The sequence below is a fragment of the Oncorhynchus keta genome, chromosome 19, assembly GCF_023373465.1.
Source record: "Oncorhynchus keta strain PuntledgeMale-10-30-2019 chromosome 19, Oket_V2, whole genome shotgun sequence".
Lineage (NCBI taxonomy): Eukaryota > Metazoa > Chordata > Actinopteri > Salmoniformes > Salmonidae > Oncorhynchus > Oncorhynchus keta.
In genome coordinates, this window is record NC_068439.1 from 73,194,198 (window position 1) to 73,214,918 (window position 20,721).

Genomic DNA, 20,721 nt, shown 5'->3' on the forward strand with positions numbered 1-20,721 from the left:
AATAGCCTGTCATTGCGGAAGTAGCTTCAGTGAAGAAAACCTTTTTTATTGAGAATTGAAAGATAATAATTTACTGTCGTGAGAAAACGAGTCACGTCATAAAGTTAGAGATTACTACCCGTTTTACTGTGTCCATTGCTGGCTTTTTGAAAAGGAGTAAAATGTGTAATGGTTGTGTGCAGAAAGAGTACCCCGACAGAGTGAGTCTGGTTAAAAAATCGGACCAAAACTGAGAATCTAGTGTAAACATATTTGCAGTAGTAGTCACCTAGTAACCGTATATAACTCTGTATTTTATGATGACTGCTTGTATCAATTTTACGTTGAAGAGGATCTTTCTGTCAAACTGAATATGGAATCTAGCTTAGATAATTGTTTGTCAACTGTAAAATACCTTCATCTCTGGTTGTCAGGGGAACACATGTTTGGAGAATGGCTCCTACCTGATGAACTACCTGGGCTGTGCCAACTGTCACCAGAGGGACTTTGTGTTGATCAGCAACAAGGCCACAGAGGATGAGGATGGAGAGGAGATAGTCACCTATGATCGTGAGTCAATGTTGTTCCAGTGATGTTTCGGGTCAAAAGTTTTTGCAACAGCAAACAAAAACAAGCATTTCTAATTGGACAATTTTGGATAGTATCTCCCAATTTCTTCTGTTTTGTGTCTAATGAACATGGTCCTGAGAAAGGTGTGTGTGTGTGTGTGTGTGTGTGTGTGTGTGTGCTGGAGATGATTTTCATCTTACGAGTGGCCTTTCTTTACTACCTGGCAGATGTGTGTAAAAACTGTGACCACGTCGTAGCCAGGCATGAGTATACCTTCTCTGTGGTGGACGATTATCAGGTAAAGACTTCTCCTTTGAAGGTTAAATACTCACTGAATAACAGTGCAATAGTACCCTGTTCACGCTACTGAGCCAAGCCGAACCAAAGCAAGTTGTAGTGTTCTGGCCTGGTTACACATCCACCAGAGTAATAATAGAGAATATATCCAAGCTAGCACAGTAAGGTTCAGGTCGGCACAATGGTGTGAAAAGGGTTGAAGATTTCCGGACCATTGTGAAAGAAACTATAACAAATTATGTTGGTCCAAGGTGGGTGTCACAATGGTAAATACCTCATAACTGCATTGACTATTCTCTGTGATTTCTCTCCTGACGGTAACGTCATGGGCCTCTATCCACTCCAGGAGTACACAATGTTGTGCATGCTGTGTGGGAAGGCGGAGGACTCCATCAGTGTGCTGCCAGATGATCCCAGGCAAACCGCCCCTCTTTTCTAGAAGAGTACAATGACAAACTGAGATGACCAGATGTAAACAATCAAGAACTGCAAGCTCAACATGGACCAGAAGTCACATGAAAGAGATGGACTATTAGCATTCTAGAAAATAGACCGGGTATTCTAGAACACATATCACTTCTCAAACCCAAAGCCATATAGCCATGCATCTCTATATGGCTCTGCCCAGACATAACATTTCACTTATAGAACACAGAGCTTGTCTAAGATGGCAAGTCCTATATTCATCAAATTGAAGGAATAATACCTTAGTCTTCTTCTTCTTCTTCTAATAGTCTTCTTTAACATAGACTTTGCATCAGCATTAAGGGTAAACAAAGACTACATAGTATAGTACATGCTACTCTTCATTGACCACAGATGTATATACTGTCCAATTTTGCTAGAATTAGATTTAGGGTCTAGTTCACTCAGTAACAACCCCAACCCCCACCCCATAAGCACTATTAGAGATTCATCTTGGCTTATCAGAGCGCGAGAAGAAGCTACTACCATATCACATTTACCTAAGGATCTACATTAAGTTTGTTGAAGGTTTGGGGGCTAAGGGTTGTTTCTGTATAGGGCCTATGTTGGGGGCAAGGGGTTGTTTCTGGACAGGGCCTAGGTTGGGGCTACGGGTTGTTTCTGGACAGGGCCTAGGTTGGGGGCTAGGGGTTGTTTCTGTATAGGGCCTAAGGGTTGTTTCTTGACAGGGTCTAGGTTGGGGATAAGGGTTGTTTCTGTATAGGGTCTAGGTTGGGGATAAGGGTTGTTTCTGTATAGGGTCTAGGTTGGGGCTACGGGTTGTTTCTGTATAGGGTCTAGGTTGGGGATAAGGGTTGTTTCTGTATAGGGTCTAGGTTGGGGATAAGGGTTGTTTCTGTATAGGGTCTAGGTTGGGGCTAAGGGTTGTTTCTGTATAGGGTCTAGGTTGGGGCTACGGGTTGTTTCTGGATAGGGCCTAAGGGTTGTTTCTTGACAGGGTCTAGGTTGGGAATAAGGGTTGTTTCTGTATAGGGTCTAGGTTGGGGCTTAAGGGTTGTTTCTTGACAGGGCTTAGGTTAGGGTTATTTTTTAGGGCTTGGAACCCTAGTTAGACTGCTGTTAAGGATAAATAACTGTTACAGATCACATGTCTATTTAAATATATTTGACAGTATTGTTTAAATATTAAGTAAAACAAATGTTTGTATGTTGGGGGGGGCAATGGTACTTGACACTGTAAGCATTTGTTGGTTGCATCATAGCGTAATAAAGACAACGTGTAGGTAAGTCTACTACTTTGAAAATCTATTATTTCATATATACTTTACAGAAATATAAACACAACATGTAAAGTGATAGTCACATATTTCATGGGATGAAATAAGATACCAGAAATGTTCCATATGCACAAAAAGCTTTTCTCTCAAATTTTATTGCACATTTGTTTACATCCCTATTAGTGAGCATTTCTCATTTGCCAAAATAATCCATCCATCTGACAGTTGTGGCATATCAAGAAGTTGATTAAACAGCATGACCATTACATAGGTGCACCTTGTGCTGGTGACAATTAAAGGCCACTCTAAAATGTTCAGTTTTGTCACACAACACAATGCCACAGATGTCTCAAGCTGAGGGAGCGTGCAATTGGCATTCTGACTGCATGAATGTCCACCAGAGCTGTTGCCAGATAATTTAATGTTAATTTCTCTACCATAAGCTGCCTCCAATGTCATTTTAGAGAATTTGCCAGTATGTCCAAACAGCCTCACAACCGCAGACCACATATAGTGTCATGTAGGGGAGAGCGGTTTGCTGATGTCAACGTTGTGAACAGAGTTCCCCATGGTAGCAGTGGGGTTAAGGTATGGGCAGGCATAAGCTACGTAAATTGAACACAATTGCATTTTATTGATAGCAGTTTGAATGCAGAGAAACTGTGATGAGGTCATGAGGCCCATTGTCGTGCCATTCATCCACCGCCATCACCTCAGGTTTTAGCATGATAATGCACGGCTCAATGTCTCAAGGTGCTGCACACAATTCCTGGAAGCTGAAAATGTCACAGTTCTTCCATGGCCTACATACTCACCAGACAAGTCACCCATTGAGCGTGTTCCATTTCCCACCAATATCCAGCAACTTCGCACAGCCATTGAATAGTGAGACAACATTCCACAGGCCACAATCAACACCTGATCAACTCTGTGAGAATGAGACGCGGCATGAGACAAATGGTGGTCACACCAGATACTATGGTTTTCTGATCCACGCTCCTGTCTGACCAACCGATATATATCTGTATTCCCAATCATGTGAAACCCATAGATTAGGGCCTAATGGATTTATTTCAATTGACTGATTTCCTTATATGAACTGTAGCTCAGTAAATCTTTGAAATTGTGGCGTGTTACCTTTATATTTTTGTTTCACTAAATGCCATATGTACACCCGATTTGATTTTCTGCAACCCTGAAATTATGATAAATTATTCTGCAATGGGGAAATAAAAATACTCTTATTTTGCTGGTCTGCATCATAAATATATTTGATCGGGACCAGTTTATTAAAAAATACAGTTTTTTTTTTTTAAAGCGGACACTGTACAAATGATTAAAAAAAATAATATATTTGCAATGATATCCATGCACTTTTTACATTAATTCAGTATGAGTTGTAATTTTTCTTTACATTCCAACATTGTGACACCTCTGCATGACCGAAGAGATTTTCTCACAACAAAAGCATACAAATACATTGTAAATATGCCAGAATGAGTGACACTTTAAATAGCTCGAATTACAATTTGTTTCATCTACTGTAGTGGTTTCTAAAGGGAAGGAGGAATGAAGTTTACATACCCTGGTCCTCACAAATGAAGGCTGATGTGTTGGTGCAATAAGAGGAAAACGTAGTTTGATTGAACAGCATTAAAGTGCTCTCTATACTAGGGTAAAATGGTCCATATATACACACGAGGAGACCTCCTTTCCATTCCTCAAATATGATACAATACAGATCTTTTTGGTCTCATTGCATACACACAAACATAGTGTTAAGAGCACAGGACTAGGGTCGGGGAGAGAAGAGTTGGCATTCAAGGTTTTTTAGGAAACCTTTTCTTCGTTTCGACTGCAGAACACAGCTACATTTGTCAAGTACTTTCAGTTCGAGACGCATCCAACAAATAAATAGACACATTCTATCATACATTTTACATTACATACAGTACATTCCCTGGAGTACAGTAGTAGATAATAGATATTTACACATGCTATCAAAGACCAGATACAGTATATTCTCTGTACATACATTATTAATGTCTTAGTCACCATTGCCGCCTGAGTCGCGTGCAGTGGGGAGGAAACGTTTTAAATCTCAGTGAAACGGAGAGGTACATCCTGAACGTGTCTGTTAACCGGAGCAAAACGTTTTACTACAGTGTGCCCGTCTGAACAGCAGGTTGGCATTTATTGGGATTACTCATGTACTGGAGGCAGCTCTGCAGGTTGGTCACTAGCTGACAGCCACAAAGTACAAAAATATAATTTTAAACCTAACCCCATGAAGACCTAATTGTTACGATATATAGCCAATTTTGACTTTGCAGCCGGCCTATCTAGTGGAAATCGCTGAGCTCTGCCTCCAGGACAACATTCATCCTCCTTCTGCACAACAACCTGTTGCCAATTCTGTCCACTTATCGGCTCACCTTGCCACTGCCTTTGCCCTCGTGGCTGGAGACCCTTCCTCGGGCACCGGGCCCTGCACCCCACGGTATTACCTGCTGCCCGCTGAGCCTGTCCTGGGGGTACCGTGGAGGGGGAGGGGACCCCGAGAAGCTGGACGGAGAGCAGCTGCGCTCCACGAAGACCCCACCCCCCTCGCGGAGCTCGTGACGGGAGGGGGAGGAGCTGAGTGAGCGTTGCAGCAAGGAGGAGGAGCTACGGGGGCGAGGCGGTGGACTGAAGAGTGCACCGCTGCGGTCCTTCATCAACTGGGTCAGGCTGGCCAGGAAGTCAGCATCGCTGGTGCTGCTGGCGCGCACCCGGAACCGCCGGTGCCTACTGGAGCAGAGAACAGAATAAAAAATAAAAAACTGCAACCCTTACAATTACAGCATACCAAGGTTGCGTTCGGAAGGGCACAATGTTGTGGAACTTTTAGACACGGCTATGTAATGTAGAGCAGACAGACTGAAAAACATGAGGCTGTCCAATGAGAAATTATGCCAGCGGAATTCATCATATTTCTATATGCAATGTGCCATAACGCTTGCCCTACTGAATGTTGCCCATTGCTGTGACATCATGCCATGTTTTTCATACCTGTTGTCTACAGCCGGGCGGGTGGGCGGTTTCCCGGGAGGCGGGCGAGGCAGGAACCTGCCGGAGGAGAGCTGCTGATGCTGCTCGGGCCCCAGAAGAGGGGAGTTAACGGGACGCGGGATCTTACTCCTGCTGCCTGAGGAGGAGAGCGAGAGGGAGAGGGGGTCACGGTCCTCCCCAAGCCAGTCGGAGCGTGAGCCGCGGTCCGAGCAGGACAGGAGACGCTCTCGGACACCACAGGGTAGCAGGTTGTCGCAGGAGAGGGATGGCGAGGGCGAGTGGGAGGGCGAGCCGGGCACAGGGCTGCTCCAGCGGTGACGGCGATCCGTGGTTAGGGGGGTGGGGGAATCCGGGGCAGTAGTTTGGTCTCGTACAGGGATGCGGCTCAGTCTGGACAAGGAGGGGGAGTCCCTTTGCAGGAGGACCGGAGGGGGTGAGGAGGAGACAGTGACGGCATTCTCTGCGGTGCCTCTAGCTTTCTCAACCTGGGGGCGCTGGTTGGGTTCAGAGGAACGGTCGGGGAGGCCAGAGTCGCTCTCTGGGTCTTTATCATTGGCGAGGTGGGCTGGAATGAGGCTTGGCACAGGGCTGGGTGCTGACTGGACCGTCTCACCAACCTTGCCCTCTTGGGGGTCGGTGGGTCTGGTGAACGGGGCCTCTAGCGGTATGGCTTCACTCTTCTCTGTCACGGGGGACTGCGGTACGGGGTTGGGAGACTGTAAATTGAGACAGAAGGCAGAGATGATTGGGAGATGGGGTGAGGAGGCACAAGTAGAGCGAAGTACACATTTCTCTGTGTATCTCGTGTGTGTGTACAGTTCTTAGAATTTAAAAAATTACCTGCAGTAAAGTAAAAAACATTTCCTTTAAAGTGGATGTAAATGCACCGTCAGGGCCATTTCTAAGAAATGCTGCACCAAAACATTTAGAGAAAGTAACATTTGAATTCCCAGAATAGATCTGTACGTATGCATGGAGTATCTGTGTGAGCATTTCTTCTGCCAAACCTTCACTCACCTGCTCCATCTGAGCTCGGCCCAAGTGGCCTAGCATCCCAGGCAGCCTCTTGCCGCCCAGTAACCAGGTACAGGGCAGGGCCATGTGGGACTGGACGGGACTGATTGGGCCTGAGGGAGGCTGTTGGTCTTGGGCCTCTGCTTGGGTCCCTGGTTTATCCCCATCCAGAGCGTCGTCTCCTGGAGGCTTGGCTGCCCCCGAGGCCCCGCTGCCTCCCCCCTGTTCCAGCTCCAGCATCACCCACTCCTGGGAGTCTCCCTCCTGGGGTACAGTGCTAAGGTTGAGGGCCACAAAGCCTCCACTGCTGGCCCCAGCCCCCTCCTCCTGGTCGGGGGTCCCTGTCGCCTGGTCATCATCACAGGGGGTGCCAACCTGCTCCCCTTGCCCACCGCCGTTCTCTGGGATGGTCTTCTCTCGCTCCTGAGGACGCTGCTTCCCCAGACTGGAAATATAGAAGAGATTTGGGAATTGACATTTGCGTAATCGTTCAATTCATCTTTAAAGTTGACTAATGGAAATGAGATCTGCCTAACTTGACAATGAACAGTCCAACAAAATAGAGCTTGGCTGAAACAAAAACCTGAATACAGAAGGGAGTCTTAAGGACTGTTCATTTGTTAAAACAAATCACTCTGCCTTGTGCCTGCCTCGTCCTAGTGCAGTGGTTCTCAAACCTGTCGTCGGGGACCCTCAACAGTTCCATGTGTTTGATCTCTTCCAGAGCTAGAACATTGATTTTACTTTTCAACTAATCATCAAGCCCTTGACTGGTGAATCAGGTGTGGTAGTTCAGGGTTAAAACCATACTGTGAAATGTCTAGCGGTCCCCAAGAGGTGGTTTGAGAAGCACTGTCCTAGTGCATATTGTAGCACAATATAAACGATTCAACTACTGTAGCACAATATAAACGATTCAACTACTGTAGCACAATACAAACGATTCAACTACTGTAGCACAATATAAACGATTCAACTACTGTAGCACAATATAAACGATTCAACTACTGTAGCACAATATAAACGATTCAACTACTGTAGCACAATACAAACGATTCAACTACTGTAGCACAATACAAACGATTCAACTACTGTAGCACAATACAAACGATTCAACTAATGTAGCACAATATAAACGATTCAACTACTGTAGCACAATATAAACGATTCGACTACTGTAGCACAATATAAACGATTCAACTACTGTAGCACAATATAAATGATTCAACTACTGTAGCACAATACAAACGATTCAACTACTGTAGCACAATATAAACGATTCAACTACTGTAGCACAATATAAACGATTCAACTACTGTAGCACAATATAAACGATTCAACTACTGTAGCACAATATAAACGATTCAACTACTGTAGCACAATATAAACGATTCAACTACTGTAGCACAATATAAACGATTCAACTACTGTAGCACAATATAAACGATTCAACTACTGTAGCACAATAGAAACGATTCAACTACTGTAGCACAATAGAAACGATTCAACTACTGTAGCACAATAGAAACGATTCAACTACTGTAGCACAATATAAACGATTCAACTACTGTAGCACAATACAAACGATTCAACTACTGTAGCACAATATAAACGATTCAACTACTGTAGCACAATATAAACGATTCAACTACTGTAGCACAATATAAATGATTCAACTACTGTAGCACAATACAAACGATTCAACTACTGTAGCACAATACAAACGATTCAACTACTGTAGCACAATACAAACGATTCAACTACTGTAGCACAATACAAACGATTCAACTACTGTAGCACAATACAAACGATTCAACTAATGTAGCACAATATAAACGATTCAACTACTGTAGCACAATAAACGATTCAACTACTGTAGCACAATATAAACGATTCAACTACTGTAGCACAATACAAACGATTCAACTACTGTAGCACAATATAAATGATTCAACTACTGTAGCACAATACAAACGATTCAACTACTGTAGCACAATATAAATGATTCAACTACTGTAGCACAATACAAACGATTCAACTACTGTAGCACAATATAAACGATTCAACTACTGTAGCACAATGGTAAAAGGAACTGACTAGGCCTCAAGGAAGCGTTCAATGGTGGGCTTGGGTTCGGGGGCCAGTCTCTTCTCAAAGGCCAGGCTCTGGCTGTGTCTCATTCTCCGGAGCAGGGGTGCTGCCCGGTCTAGGAACATGGTCTCTGAGCGCACCCGTCTGGGAGAGCTCTGGATGGAACCTGTGTTGGGGCTCTGGTTACCCCCCTGGTTCTGGCTGTGCTCGTCCTCACTCACCACCTGGAGAAGGGGTAGGAATGTGTCACAAAAAAGGTGTTGGGAGTAGGAAATACTATTTTAAAGGTAGATTCCACAATATGAAGTTAACAGTTGACTTCCTATACACACACAAAGAGGGGATGAGGTAAGAGGCTAATCTCATTCAGCCCCTTGCTTCTCCCTTAGTAATATATTTGATTGCTGTTGCTGTCTATGTTCGGGTCATATCGTCACATAATTGCGTCTCAGTGGTGTTCTGCACATTGTTAATGTAGCTGGACTAAGAACAGTAGAGTAGCTTGAAAAATGCTGCTGGTGACATAGACAAGGTTAGCTGAACTGCAGCAGTTAAAGGAAACTAACAGGGATGTTTATTTCATAGCATGTGTTCCTCTGTCTCAAACCCAGTATTTATTTTTATGGTCAATAAATTTAAAAAGTGTGTGTGTTCCAATCCGGACCTTCCTGATGAGTGCTTTTTGTTGTTTCTGGGCTGCGGTGTGTTTTCGGTTGCGATTGCGGTCCATCTCCTCCCACACGTCGGCACCCTGGGCAGCACGTTGGTGCTGGACCGGGATGGGGGGACAGTTGTCAGCGTCGCTGAGGCGCTCGCCCTGCAGTACGTCCTCAGTGTTCTCCCTCTGCAGCTCGCCGGGGAGCACCGAGGCGTTGGCCATGCTGAGGGAAGAGAGAGAGAAGGACAAAGGGAGAACGAGAAAGATAAGAGAGAGTAAGAGACAGCAGAGAGAGAGAGGCAGGGGGGAGGGAATGAGAAAAGGAGAGAGATAGAGGAAAAAGAGGTGGAAGGTCATTCAGCTGCTACTTCTCAGAGCACAAATTAGGACTGGTTTCCATGGGGATCTCTGACCGACTATGAAGGTTTCCCCTTCTCCCTGAAAAGCTTGGAGTGTAAAAACAACCTATGGGTTGACTGGCATGAGTCGGACAGAAGTTGGATCCCGTCAATTTGAAGGAAGATATTATAGTCCAATCAGCAAATGCTGACCAATGAGGCATTAATTACAAGCATTCACACAAATATTCTGCAACAATCAACAAGAAGCCAGACAAAGTAAATTTCTGAATCTTAGAATAGAACAGTTACTACTTTGGATCTTAGTTGCAAAATTTCAGGAACTTTCCCAAAATGACCAGGTTTTCCAGAAATCCAGGTTGAAAGATTTCTGGAATGGGGATGGAATAAGCAATAATTTTGGTTAAGTTACTCAACTTTTGCAACCCTACTTCTGATACCACACAGTTCTACCTTTCCCCTACTTTTTTAAACAATTAGTCCACCATTATTTCAGTTCTTACCCCATGTAAGCTGGTGTGAGGCGGGTGAATTGCTGAGCGGTGGTGGCCGAGGCGGTGATGGTTAGCATATCCTCCGAGTCGCACCTCTCCCAGTCATACGGGTCGTTCTCCAACACACTTTGACTCTTCATGGCATTCTCAAACACTGATATTAGTAGCTGGAACAGAACAACCCAAACCATTAATATTTAGCATTACGAGACAACAGGAAGATTATCTATTGTCGGCAGACAGAGGCACAGGGGTTGGGGTCATTTCCATCCAAATTCAGTCAAATGAGGAAGTAAAGATTGGAATTTCAGTTTATTTACTGGATATTTATGAGGTAACGAGCATGTATGGAAAGCTATAGACCTGATAGTCAGGCTTAGTGTAGTAGTCCAAGGTCAGGATATGATCCAGGAAGACGCTGAACTCTGAAGGGAGATGTTTGAGCATTAGGTGATGGTCGTAGGCCTCCTTCAGGTTCCCCACCTGTTCCTGTGAGTAGAGAGAAAATAACATGAACACACATGCACGTACACATACACATGCACACACACACACTTACTTTGTCTTTGACCTTCCTCCATGGTAGCTGGCCCACCATGAACTCCACCAGCATGTAGAAGAGAGACCAGAGGTCGTCATGGCGACCCATCTCCTGCAGACCCCAGACACACACATCATGTGTGAGCAAGGTGAGAACAGTCATACAGCTGTATATGTATATGTGTATATATATATATATATATATATACACACAGTACCAGTCAAAAGTTAGGACACACCTACTGATTCCTACCTGGTTAATTAAAGGTGAAATAAAAAATAAACGAAAAAAATCCTGAGTTTTTCTTTATTTTTTACTATTTTCTACTGATTCCTACCTGGTTAATTAAAGGTGAAATAAAAAATAAACGAAAAAAATCCTGAGTTTTTCTTTATTTTTTACTATGTTCTACATTGTAGAATAATAGTGAAAGACATCAAAACTATGAAATTACACATATGGAATCATGTGGTAACCAAAAAAGTGTTATACAAATCAAAATATATTTTATATTTCAGATTCTTCAAAGTCGCCTTGATGACAGCTTTGCACACTTGTAGCATTCTCTCAACGAGCTTCATGAGGAATGTTTTTCCAACAGTCTTGAAGGAGTTCCCACGTATGCTGAGCACTTGTTGGCTGCTTTTCGTTCACTCTGCGGTCCAACTCATCCCAAACCATCTCAATTGGGTTGAGGTCAAGAGATTGTGAAGGCCAGGTCATCTGATGCAGCATTCCATCACTCTCCTTCTTGGTCAAATAGCCCTTACACAGCCTGGAGGTGTGTTGGGTCATTGTCCTGTTGAAATACAAATTATAGTCCCACTAAGCACAAACCGGATGGGATGGCGTATCGCTGCAGAATGTTGTGGTAGCCATGCTGGTTAAGTGTGCCTTGAATTCTAAATAAATCACTGACAGTGTCACCAGCAAAGCACCCCCACACCACCTCCTCCAAGCTTCAAGGCGGGAACCACACATGCAGAGATCTGTTCACCTACTCTGCGTCTCACAAAGACACACCAGTTGGAACCAAAAATCTCAAATGTGGACTCATCAGATTAATGGACAGATTTCCACTGGTCTAATGTCCATTGCTCGTGTTTCTTGGCCCAAGCAAGTCTCTTCTTCTTATTGTTGTCCTTTAGTAGTTGTTTCTTTGCAGAAATTCGACCATGAAGGCCTGATTCACGCAATCTCCTCTGAATTGGTCCACCCACACAGACAGCATCGTGAAGAAGGCGCAGCAGCGCCTCTTCAACCTCAGGAGGCTGAAGAAATTTGGCTTGTCACCAAAAGCACTCACAAACTTCTACAGATGCACAATCGAGAGCATCCTGTCGGGCTGTATCACCTCCTGGTACGGCAACTGCTCCGCTCACAACCGTAAGGCTCTCCAGAGGGTAGTGAGGTCTGCACAACGCATCACCAGGGACAAACTACCTGCCCTCCAGGACACCTACACCACCCGATGTCACAGGAAGGCCATAAAGATCATCAAGGACAACAACCACCCGAGCCACTGCCTGTTCACCCCGCTATCATCCAGAAGGCGAGGTCAGTACAGGTGCATCAAAGCTGGGACCGAGAGACTGAAAAACAGCTTCTATCTCAAGGCCATCAGACTGTTAAACAGCCACCACTAACATTGAGTGGCTGCTGCCAACACACTGACTCAACTCCAGCCACTTTAATAATGGGAATTGATGGTAAATGATGTAAAATATATCACTAGTCACTTTAAACAATGCTACCTAATATAATGTTTACATACATATACATATGAGATGAATAATGTAGGGTATATACTGTACTCTATATCATCTACTGCATCTTTATGTAATGCATGTATCACTAGCCACTTTAACTATGCCACTTTGTTTACATACTCATCTCATATGTATATACTGCACTCAATACCATCTACTGTATCTTGCCTATGCCGCTCTGTACCATCACTCATTCATATATCTTTATGTACATATTCTTATCCCCTTACACTTCTGTCTATAAGGTAGTAGTTTTGGAATTGTTAGCTAGATTACTTGTTGGTTATTACTGCATTGTCGGAACTAGAAGCACAAGCATTTCGCTACACTCGCATTAACATCTGCTAACCATGTGTATGTGACAAATACAATTTGATTTGATTTGAACAGTTGATGTGTCTTTTTCTTGAACTCTGTGAAGCACTTATTTGTGCTGCAATTTCCGAGGCTGGTAACTCTAATGAACTTATCCTCTGCAGCAGAGGTAACTCTGGCTGTCCTCACGAGAGCCAGTTTCATCATAGCGCTGGATGGTTTTTGCAACTGCACTTGAAGAAACTTTAAAAGTTTTTGAAATGTTCATGTCTTAAAGTAATGATGGACTGTCATTTCTCTTTACTTATTTAAGCTGTTCCTGCCATAATATGGACTTGGTCTTTTACCAAATAGGGCTATCTTCTGTATACCACCCCTACGTTGTCACAACACAACTGATTGGCTCAAACACATTAAGGAAAGAAATTCCCCAAATTAACTTTTAACAAGGCACACCTGTTCATTGAAATGCATTCCAGGTGACTACCTGGAGAATGAGAGAATGCCAAGAGTGTGAAAAGCTGTCATCAAAGAAAGGGTGGCTACTTTGATGAATCTCAAATATAAAATATATTTTTTGTTTAACACTTTTTTGATTACTACATGATTCCATATGTGTTATTTAATAGTTGTGATGTCTTCACTATTATTCTACAATGTAGAAAATAGTAAAAATGAAGAAAATGAGAAGGTGTGTCCAAACTTTTTAAAGGTACTGTGTGTGCGTGTGTGTGTGTGTGTGTGTGTGTGTGTGTGTGTGTGTGTATATATATAAATAATATTATATATGGTTGACCCAAAGTAAAAGAGAGGGGGAGAGACTCACCTTATTCTTGTGTGCATTGACTGAGGCATAGCGCACAGTTCCTCTGAACCCTGCCACGGGACGGGGCTGAGCGAAAGAGAAGAGCGAGAGAGAGAGAGAGAGAGAGATAAGAAATTAGATTCAAGCTGGAGTATTTACACTAGCATACTACTTAGAATGCATGCCCAATATATTGCTTCATTATAAGTGGACATTGGACTGTAGCCAGAGAATTGCACAAATGAAACTGGGACCTAATACATAAACACACACACACGCACGCCGCAGGCAGGCACGCACACACACAGGGAGGAATACTTACAGGGCGCACTTCCTGACAAGAGTTGGTGAATTGCCGGGCCAGACCAAAGTCAAGCATGTAGCAGCATCGGCACGTGCTGGCCAGGCGCCCCATGGCAAAGTTTGACTGGAGCGGTAAAACACACAGGTAACATCAGTCAGTGCTACTCAATCTCATCCTTAACATTAATCTGATTGAACAGGCAATTATCTCAAGGTAAACCTGGTAACACTTTTCTGCAGAGCCTGGTATAAAATAAGTACCATGTACTATTATTGTCTTATTAAATGTTCCTTCTTAATAAAAGTGTCTGGGATTTAGTCAGGATCATTACGAGATGACCAGGAGACATAAGGGGGTCATACATGCTTATGACAAGTTGTGCAATACATTATTACTGCATAATAATGCGATATACCTGCATTAATTATTTAAGTTAAGGTGTTACTAGGAAGTCGTTTATGCTCTCATTTGGTTCCCTCACTCCTGATGCATCACCCCCCACTGTTCCCTCGTCGTGACCCCATGACCTCTTACCGGTTTGATGTCCCGGTGCAGGAAGCCCACAGAGTGGATGCTCTCGATGGCCTCCAGCATCTGCCTGCCCAGCCTCAGAGTGGTGGAGATGGTGAAGGTGCCACGGGACATAGTTCTGCGCAGGTCTGCCAGATTCCTCCCCTATAGGACACAGAAAAGCAATGTTTGTGGGATGGAGTTTGGGACATTGTCATGGTCACCCAAGGCTGAGCTACTCAATCATGCATTTACACACATTTTTAAATACGTTATTTGATACTTTACTTCTGGCGCCGACAGAGATGGCCGCCTCGCTTCGCGTTCCTAGGAAACTATGCAGTTTTTTGTTTTTTTACGTGTTATTTCTTACATTAGTACACCAGGTCATCTTAGGTTTCATTACATACAGTCGAGAAGAACTACTGAATATAAGATCAGCGTCAACTCACCATCAGTACGACCAAGAATATGTTTTCCGCGACGCGGATCCTGTGTTCTGCCTTACAAACAGGACAACGGAATGGATCGCATGCAGCGACCCAAGAAAACGACTCCGAAAAAGAGGGAAACGTAGCGGTCTTCTGGTCAGACACCGAACAAGGGCACATCGCGCACCACTCCCCAGCATTCTTCTTGCCAATGTCCAGTCTCTTGACAACAAGGTTGACGAAATCCGAGCAAGGGTAGCATTCCAGAGGGACATCAGAGACTGCAACGTTCTCTGCTTCACGGAAACATGGCTTACTGGGAAGACGCTATCCGATGCGGTGCAGCCAACGGGTTTCTCCACGCATGGCGCCGACAGAAACAAACATCTTTCTGGTAAGAAGAGTGGCGGGGGCGTATGCCTCATGACTAACGAGACATGGTGTGATGAAGGAAACATACAGGAACTCAAATCCTTCTGTTCACCTGATTTAGAATTCCTCACAATCAAATGTAGACCGCATTATCTTCCAAGAGAATTCTCTTCGATTATAATCACAGCCGTATATATCCCCCCAAGCAGACACATCGATGGCTCTGAACAAACTTTATTTAACTCTTTGCAAACTGGAAACCATTTATCCGGAGGCTGCATTCATTGTAGCTGGGGATTTTAACAAAGCTAATCTGAAAACAAGACTCCCTAAATTTTATCAGCATATCGATTGCGCAACCAGGGGTGGTAAAACCTTGGATCATTGTTACTCTAACTTCCGCGACGCATATAAGGCCCTGCCCCGCCCCCCTTTCGGAAAAGCTGACCACGACTCCATTTTGTTGATCCCTGCCTACAGACAGAAACTCAAACAAGAGGCTCCCACGCTGAGGTCTGTCCAATGCTGGTCAGACCAAGCTGACTCCACACTCCAAGACTGCTTCCATCACGTGGACTGGGACATGTTTCGTATTGCGTCAGATAAAAATATTGACGAATACGCTGATTCGGTGTGCGAGTTCATTAGAACGTGCGTCGAATATGTCGTTCCCATAGCAACGATAAAAACATTCCCTAACCAGAAACCGTGGATTGATGGCAGCATTCACGTGAAACTGAAAGCGCGAACCACTGCTTTTAATCAGGGCAAGGTGTCTGGCAACATGACCGAATACAAACAGTGCAGCTATTCCCTCCGCAAGGCTATTAAACAAGCTAAGCGTCAGTACAGAGACAAAGTGGAATCTCAATTCAACGGCTCAGACACAAGAGGCATGTGGCAGGGTCTACAGTCAATCACGGACTACAAGAAGAAACCCAGCCCAGTCACGGACCAGGATGTCTTGCTCCCAGGCAGACTAAATAACTTTTTGCCCGCTTTGAGGACAATACAGTGCCACTGACACGGCATGCAACGAAAACATGCGGTCTCTCCTTCACTGCAGCCGAGGTGAGTAAGACATTTAAATGTGTTAACCCTCGCAAGGCTGCAGGCCCAGACGGCATCCCCAGCCGCGCCCTCAGAGCATGCGCAGACCAGCTGGCCGGTGTGTTTACGGACATATTCAATCAATCCCTATACCAGTCTGCTGTTCCCACATGCTTCAAGAGGGCCACCATTGTTCCTGTTCCCAAGAAAGCTAAGGTAACTGAGCTAAACGACTACCGCCCAATGGAACTCACTTCCGTCATCATGAAGTGCTTTGAGAGACTAGTCAAGGACCATATCACCTCCACCCTACCTGACACCCTAGACCCACTCCAATTTGCTTACCGCCCAAATAGGTCCACAGACGATGCAATCTCAACCACACTGCACACTGCCCTAACCCACCTGGACAAGAGGAATACCTATGTGAGAATGCTGTTCATCGACTACAGCTCGGCATTCAACACCATAGTACCCTCCAAGCTCGTCATCAAGCTCGAGACCCTGGGTCTCGACCCCGCCCTGTGCAAGTGGGTACTGGACTTCCTGACGGGCCGCCCCCAGGTGGTGAGGGTAGGCAACAACATCTCCTCCCCGCTGATCCTCAACACGGGGCCCCACAAGGGTGCGTTCTGAGCCCTCTCCTGTACTCCCTGTTCACCCACGACTGCGTGGCCACGCACGCTCCAACTCAATCATCAAGTTTGCGGACGACACAACAGTGGTAGGCTTGATTACCAACAACGACGAGACGGCCTACAGGGAGGAGGTGAGGGCCCTCGGAGTGTGGTGTCAGGAAAATAACCTCACACTCAACGTCAACAAAACTAAGGAGATGATTGTGGACTTCAGGAAACAGCAGAGGGAACACCCCCCTATCCACATCGATGGAACAGTAGTGGAGAGGGTAGCAAGTTTTAAGTTCCTCGGCATACACATCACAGACAAACTGAATTGGTCCACTCACACTGACAGCGTCGTGAAGAAGGCGCAGCAGCGCCTCTTCAACCTCAGGAGGCTGAAGAAATTAGGTTTGTCACCAAAAGCACTCACAAACTTCTACAGATGCACAATCGAGAGCATCCTGGCGGGCTGTATCACCGCCTGGTACGGCAACTGCTCCGCCCTCAACCGTAAGGCTCTCCAGAGGGTAGTGAGGTCTGCACAACGCATCACCGGGGTCCCTCCAGGACACCTACACCACCCGATGTTACAGGAAGGCCATAAAGATCATCAAGGACATCAACCACCCGAACCACTGCCTGTTCACCCCGCTATCATCCAGAAGGCGAGGTCAGTACAGGTGCATCAAAGCTGGGACCGAGAGACTGAAAAACAGCTTCTATCTCAAGGCCATCAGACTGTTAAACAGCCACCACTAACATTGAGTGGCTGCTGCCAACACACTGTCATTGACACTGACCCAACTCCAGCCACTTTAATAATGGGAATTGATGGGAAATGATGTAAATATATCACTAGCCACTTTAAACAATGCTACCTTATATAATGTTACTTACCCTACATTATTCATCTCATATGCATACGTATATACTGTACTCTACATCATCGACTGCATCCTTATGTAATACATGTATCACTAGACACTTTAACTATGCCACTTTGTTTACTTTGTCTACATACTCATCTCATATGTATATACTGTACTCGATACCATCTACTGTATGCTGCTCTGTACCATCACTCATTCATATATCCTTATGTACATATTCTTTATCCCCTTACACTGTGTATAAGACAGTAGTTTTGGAATTGTTAGTTAGATTACTTGTTGGTTATCACTGCATTGTCGGAACTAGAAGCACAAGCATTTCGCTACACTCGCATTAACATCTGCTAACCATGTGTATGTGACAAATAAAATTAGATTTGATTTGAATCCACAAATCACATTACAATCAAAAGGTTTCAAATATTCCAATGAGCGGATACGCTGCACAGCCTACCTGAAGCTCCATCACCACATAGTTGAAGCGGTCATTACGACCACAGCCCACAAAGCGACACACGTGATCTTTCCCTGAAACAGAGAAACATAAATGTAGCTTACATGTCCTAAGGCACACCAGGTATGTACCGTATCTGGCTAAACGATTCATGTAAATATGCCATCAATATTTTCCATAAAGTTTGGTTGCAGGTTTTTAAGTGAATTTCCTAGTTATGGACATTTCAGTGTTTTACTAACGATGTCCATTTTAAATGTATTCCTCTCTCTCACCCTGGAGCTTCTTTAGCACAGCCACTTCCATCTTCAGCACCTGTTTGGGCTGCTGTGCAGACTCCACCTTCAGGGCCACGTTGACCTGGCTCAGTTGATCCAGTACCTCGTAGATCTCCCCGAAGCCTCCCCCGCCAATCTTCTTCACCTGCAAATGGAATGGAGGAGAAGGTAGAATTCAGGTAGTAAAGAAAGAAGAGAGGTGGTGGGAGAGGAGAAAGCGACAATGAAAATCTAAGTGTCCTGTGTGAAAAGTTCCATACTGTACCTAGGGGGAAAACAATGGTACACACACCAGCAGTCCATATCCTACGTTGAACATGATATCCTGAAGAAATGTTGAATTAATGAACACTTACGTAACACATTATAGAAAGCCGCCTTGACAATATCTCTGCTGCAGTCTGGCTATGAGAAAGGGCGCAGCAACAAAACAGATTTGACGCAAGCTAGCTGTGCCCTTTCTGCAGCCGGAAGTATTTATAGTCACTCACCACTCTCCATCTCTCCCGGACCAGGTCTGTCACTGACAGGATGTCTGCCGCCTGCTCTACAACGCAACTCATCTCGAGTGCTCCCAACGAAAGTCTGAACCTGGCATTAGTGTCACTGGCTTCTTACTGCAGTAAGGGAGAAAGGACAGAGACAATTAGATGTTTAATCTGACAAATCGTGCAAAAGTATTGGAGACCTTGGCTACCTCCATCTACATGTGTCCTCAGTGAGATGTCTTAATTTGCGTGCTGTCACTGTCATTTACCAATAAACTAATGTAAAGGATGTATTGAAACATGTTAATCTATTTGTTTATACCCACAGCTATAACAACTATTGTTTATATCAAACTGGATAATCACTGAGAATATTAATAGCCCAATCCGCAGAATCTACAACCTCTATTGCACGCTAGCTACTTTTTTTTTTGCAAAGTCCTTTACTGCACTAGGTGGTTTTAAGAATGTAATACTCATGCATTACCACACTGACAGAATGACATTAGAGCTGCTTGTTCACAACTTCCCTTAACCCTATTTGATGCTTCAGTTAGCCAACAAACATAGCTAGCTAGCAATTTACCAAACCAACATATCAATCCTATTCCAGCATACTCAGCACATTTAGACAAACTCTTGTCAATAAGAATTTGATTTGATATTATCGGCCAAGCTGGTTGGCTCGCTAGCCAACGTTGGGTCTAATGTCTTGCAGTAGAGGGAGAAATTGTACAGTTAACTGGCATTGATACAATTTGCTAGCCTGCACCAGGACGACCTTACCTTGCTTCGCTTAACAATAAAGCGCCACCCTCTGGCTCAGCATCCACTGCCTGGCAGCGTTAAGCTAGTTATCAACAAACCAATGCTAGCGAAGCTATCTTTCTAGATAACTAACGTTAGCTAGTTACAGTACCTAGCGAACTATCCGACATGTACCAGCTAGTTAGTTGGTACAAGCAAATGTTTTTTTTCTTATCTCTGGATTAAGTCATTTAGCTACCTAGCAAAATAGCTAGCATGCTATTTAACGTTAACGTTAGCTAGCCTAGCTAGCAAGGCAGATGCACATGCGGCAGTTTCATCCTAACTTATGACATCCAAACCTACCTTGTTTGATTGCACCATTTCCAAACATGTAGCTACTATTTAAAATGCAGGCAGTTAACTGACATATCCACATAGCCATTGCTGTGAGTCCTGCTTTCAACTCTTAAAACATGTTATTGTGCACATAACGGAATGGCTTGAAGGTTTCTCTTCTCCTCCGCTCATTCACACAACAGCATCGGTTACGTCACGGGAAAGCGCTCCCCCTTACATTGATCATCCCTCTGCATCTTTGCAGAGTTCTCTCTGTTTGTCTCCGCTGCCGGGCTGGGAAGACGGAATATAGATGTCACTGTCACAGCATTATCAGAACCAACAGTGTTTCCTGGCACATGCGGAGAATGTGATGAGATTGTGAGAGTACAGTATTATGCGCAAAAAAAAGTGGCACCCTCAGGACAGCAACGCAGAGTCAATGCAGAGTCAGTGCAGTACTGCATTGACACCTGAATATTATTGACAATGACAGGGTACTGGCATTGAACAAATTGCATTTCAGACAGCCAATTAAATCAATGCGAGTTGTGCTATAAAATTCTACAATAGATATCTTTGGAAATTC

General features: G+C 44.4%; 2 protein-coding genes across 14 annotated transcripts; one reads left to right on the forward strand and one right to left on the reverse strand.

Moving 5' to 3' along the window:
• Positions 1-4: 4 nt before the first annotated feature.
• On the forward strand, positions 5-2,564 carry churc1 (churchill domain containing 1). Of its 10 annotated transcripts, none has more exons than XR_008071349.1 (6): positions 5-200; positions 414-549; positions 777-847; positions 1,193-2,077; positions 2,113-2,182; positions 2,218-2,564. XR_008071349.1 is itself a non-coding variant. In XM_035794567.2 (4 exons), the coding sequence occupies exons 1-4, from the start codon at positions 162-164 to the stop codon at positions 1,283-1,285; spliced, it is 339 nt and encodes a 112-aa protein (XP_035650460.1). In that variant the 5' UTR covers positions 5-161; the 3' UTR covers positions 1,286-2,564. The 10 variants fall into 10 exon arrangements, 1 of the variants encoding a protein (XP_035650460.1); XR_008071351.1 differs by having other exon boundaries at positions 2,113-2,147; XR_008071347.1 differs by having other exon boundaries at positions 1,193-2,182.
• Positions 2,565-2,782: 218 nt separating this feature from the next.
• Positions 2,783-20,680, reverse strand: LOC118398829 (tau-tubulin kinase 2). Of its 4 annotated transcripts, none has more exons than XM_035794572.2 (15): positions 20,371-20,680; positions 19,050-19,175; positions 18,556-18,703; positions 18,281-18,354; positions 14,485-14,625; positions 13,969-14,073; positions 13,668-13,733; positions 10,776-10,868; positions 10,580-10,705; positions 10,226-10,383; positions 9,370-9,586; positions 8,712-8,929; positions 6,618-7,059; positions 5,601-6,316; positions 2,783-5,339 (listed from the first exon to the last, which is right to left on the reverse strand). In XM_035794572.2, the coding sequence occupies exons 2-15, from the start codon at positions 19,119-19,121 to the stop codon at positions 4,973-4,975; spliced, it is 2,943 nt and encodes a 980-aa protein (XP_035650465.1). In that variant the 5' UTR covers positions 19,122-19,175; positions 20,371-20,680; the 3' UTR covers positions 2,783-4,972. The 4 variants fall into 4 exon arrangements, with proteins under 4 accessions (XP_035650465.1, XP_035650467.1, XP_035650464.1 ...); XM_035794574.2 differs by lacking the exon at positions 20,371-20,680 and adding an exon at positions 20,160-20,364 and having other exon boundaries at positions 2,783-5,336; XM_035794571.2 differs by lacking the exon at positions 20,371-20,680 and adding an exon at positions 20,160-20,364.
• Between the last annotated feature and the right edge of the window lie 41 nt (positions 20,681-20,721).

Bases quoted from the DNA above. Each gene is read 5' to 3' on its own strand.
- churc1 (XM_035794567.2), top strand. From the start codon at position 162: ATGTGTAATGGTTGTGTGCAGAAAGAGTACCCCGACAGA. The intron at 550-776 runs GTGAGTCAATGT...ACTACCTGGCAG, and splicing joins GGAGATAGTCACCTATGATC to ATGTGTGTAAAAACTGTGAC. The intron at 848-1,192 runs GTAAAGACTTCT...TATCCACTCCAG, and splicing joins CTGTGGTGGACGATTATCAG to GAGTACACAATGTTGTGCAT.
- LOC118398829 (XM_035794572.2), bottom strand. From the start codon at position 19,121: ATGAGTTGCGTTGTAGAGCAGGCGGCAGACATCCTGTCAGTGACAGAC. The intron at 10,869-13,667 runs GTGAGTCTCTCC...TGGGGTCTGCAG, and splicing joins TCAATGCACACAAGAATAAG to GAGATGGGTCGCCATGACGA. The intron at 7,060-8,711 runs GTCAGTTCCTTT...CTATATTTCCAG, and splicing joins GAACGCTTCCTTGAGGCCTA to TCTGGGGAAGCAGCGTCCTC.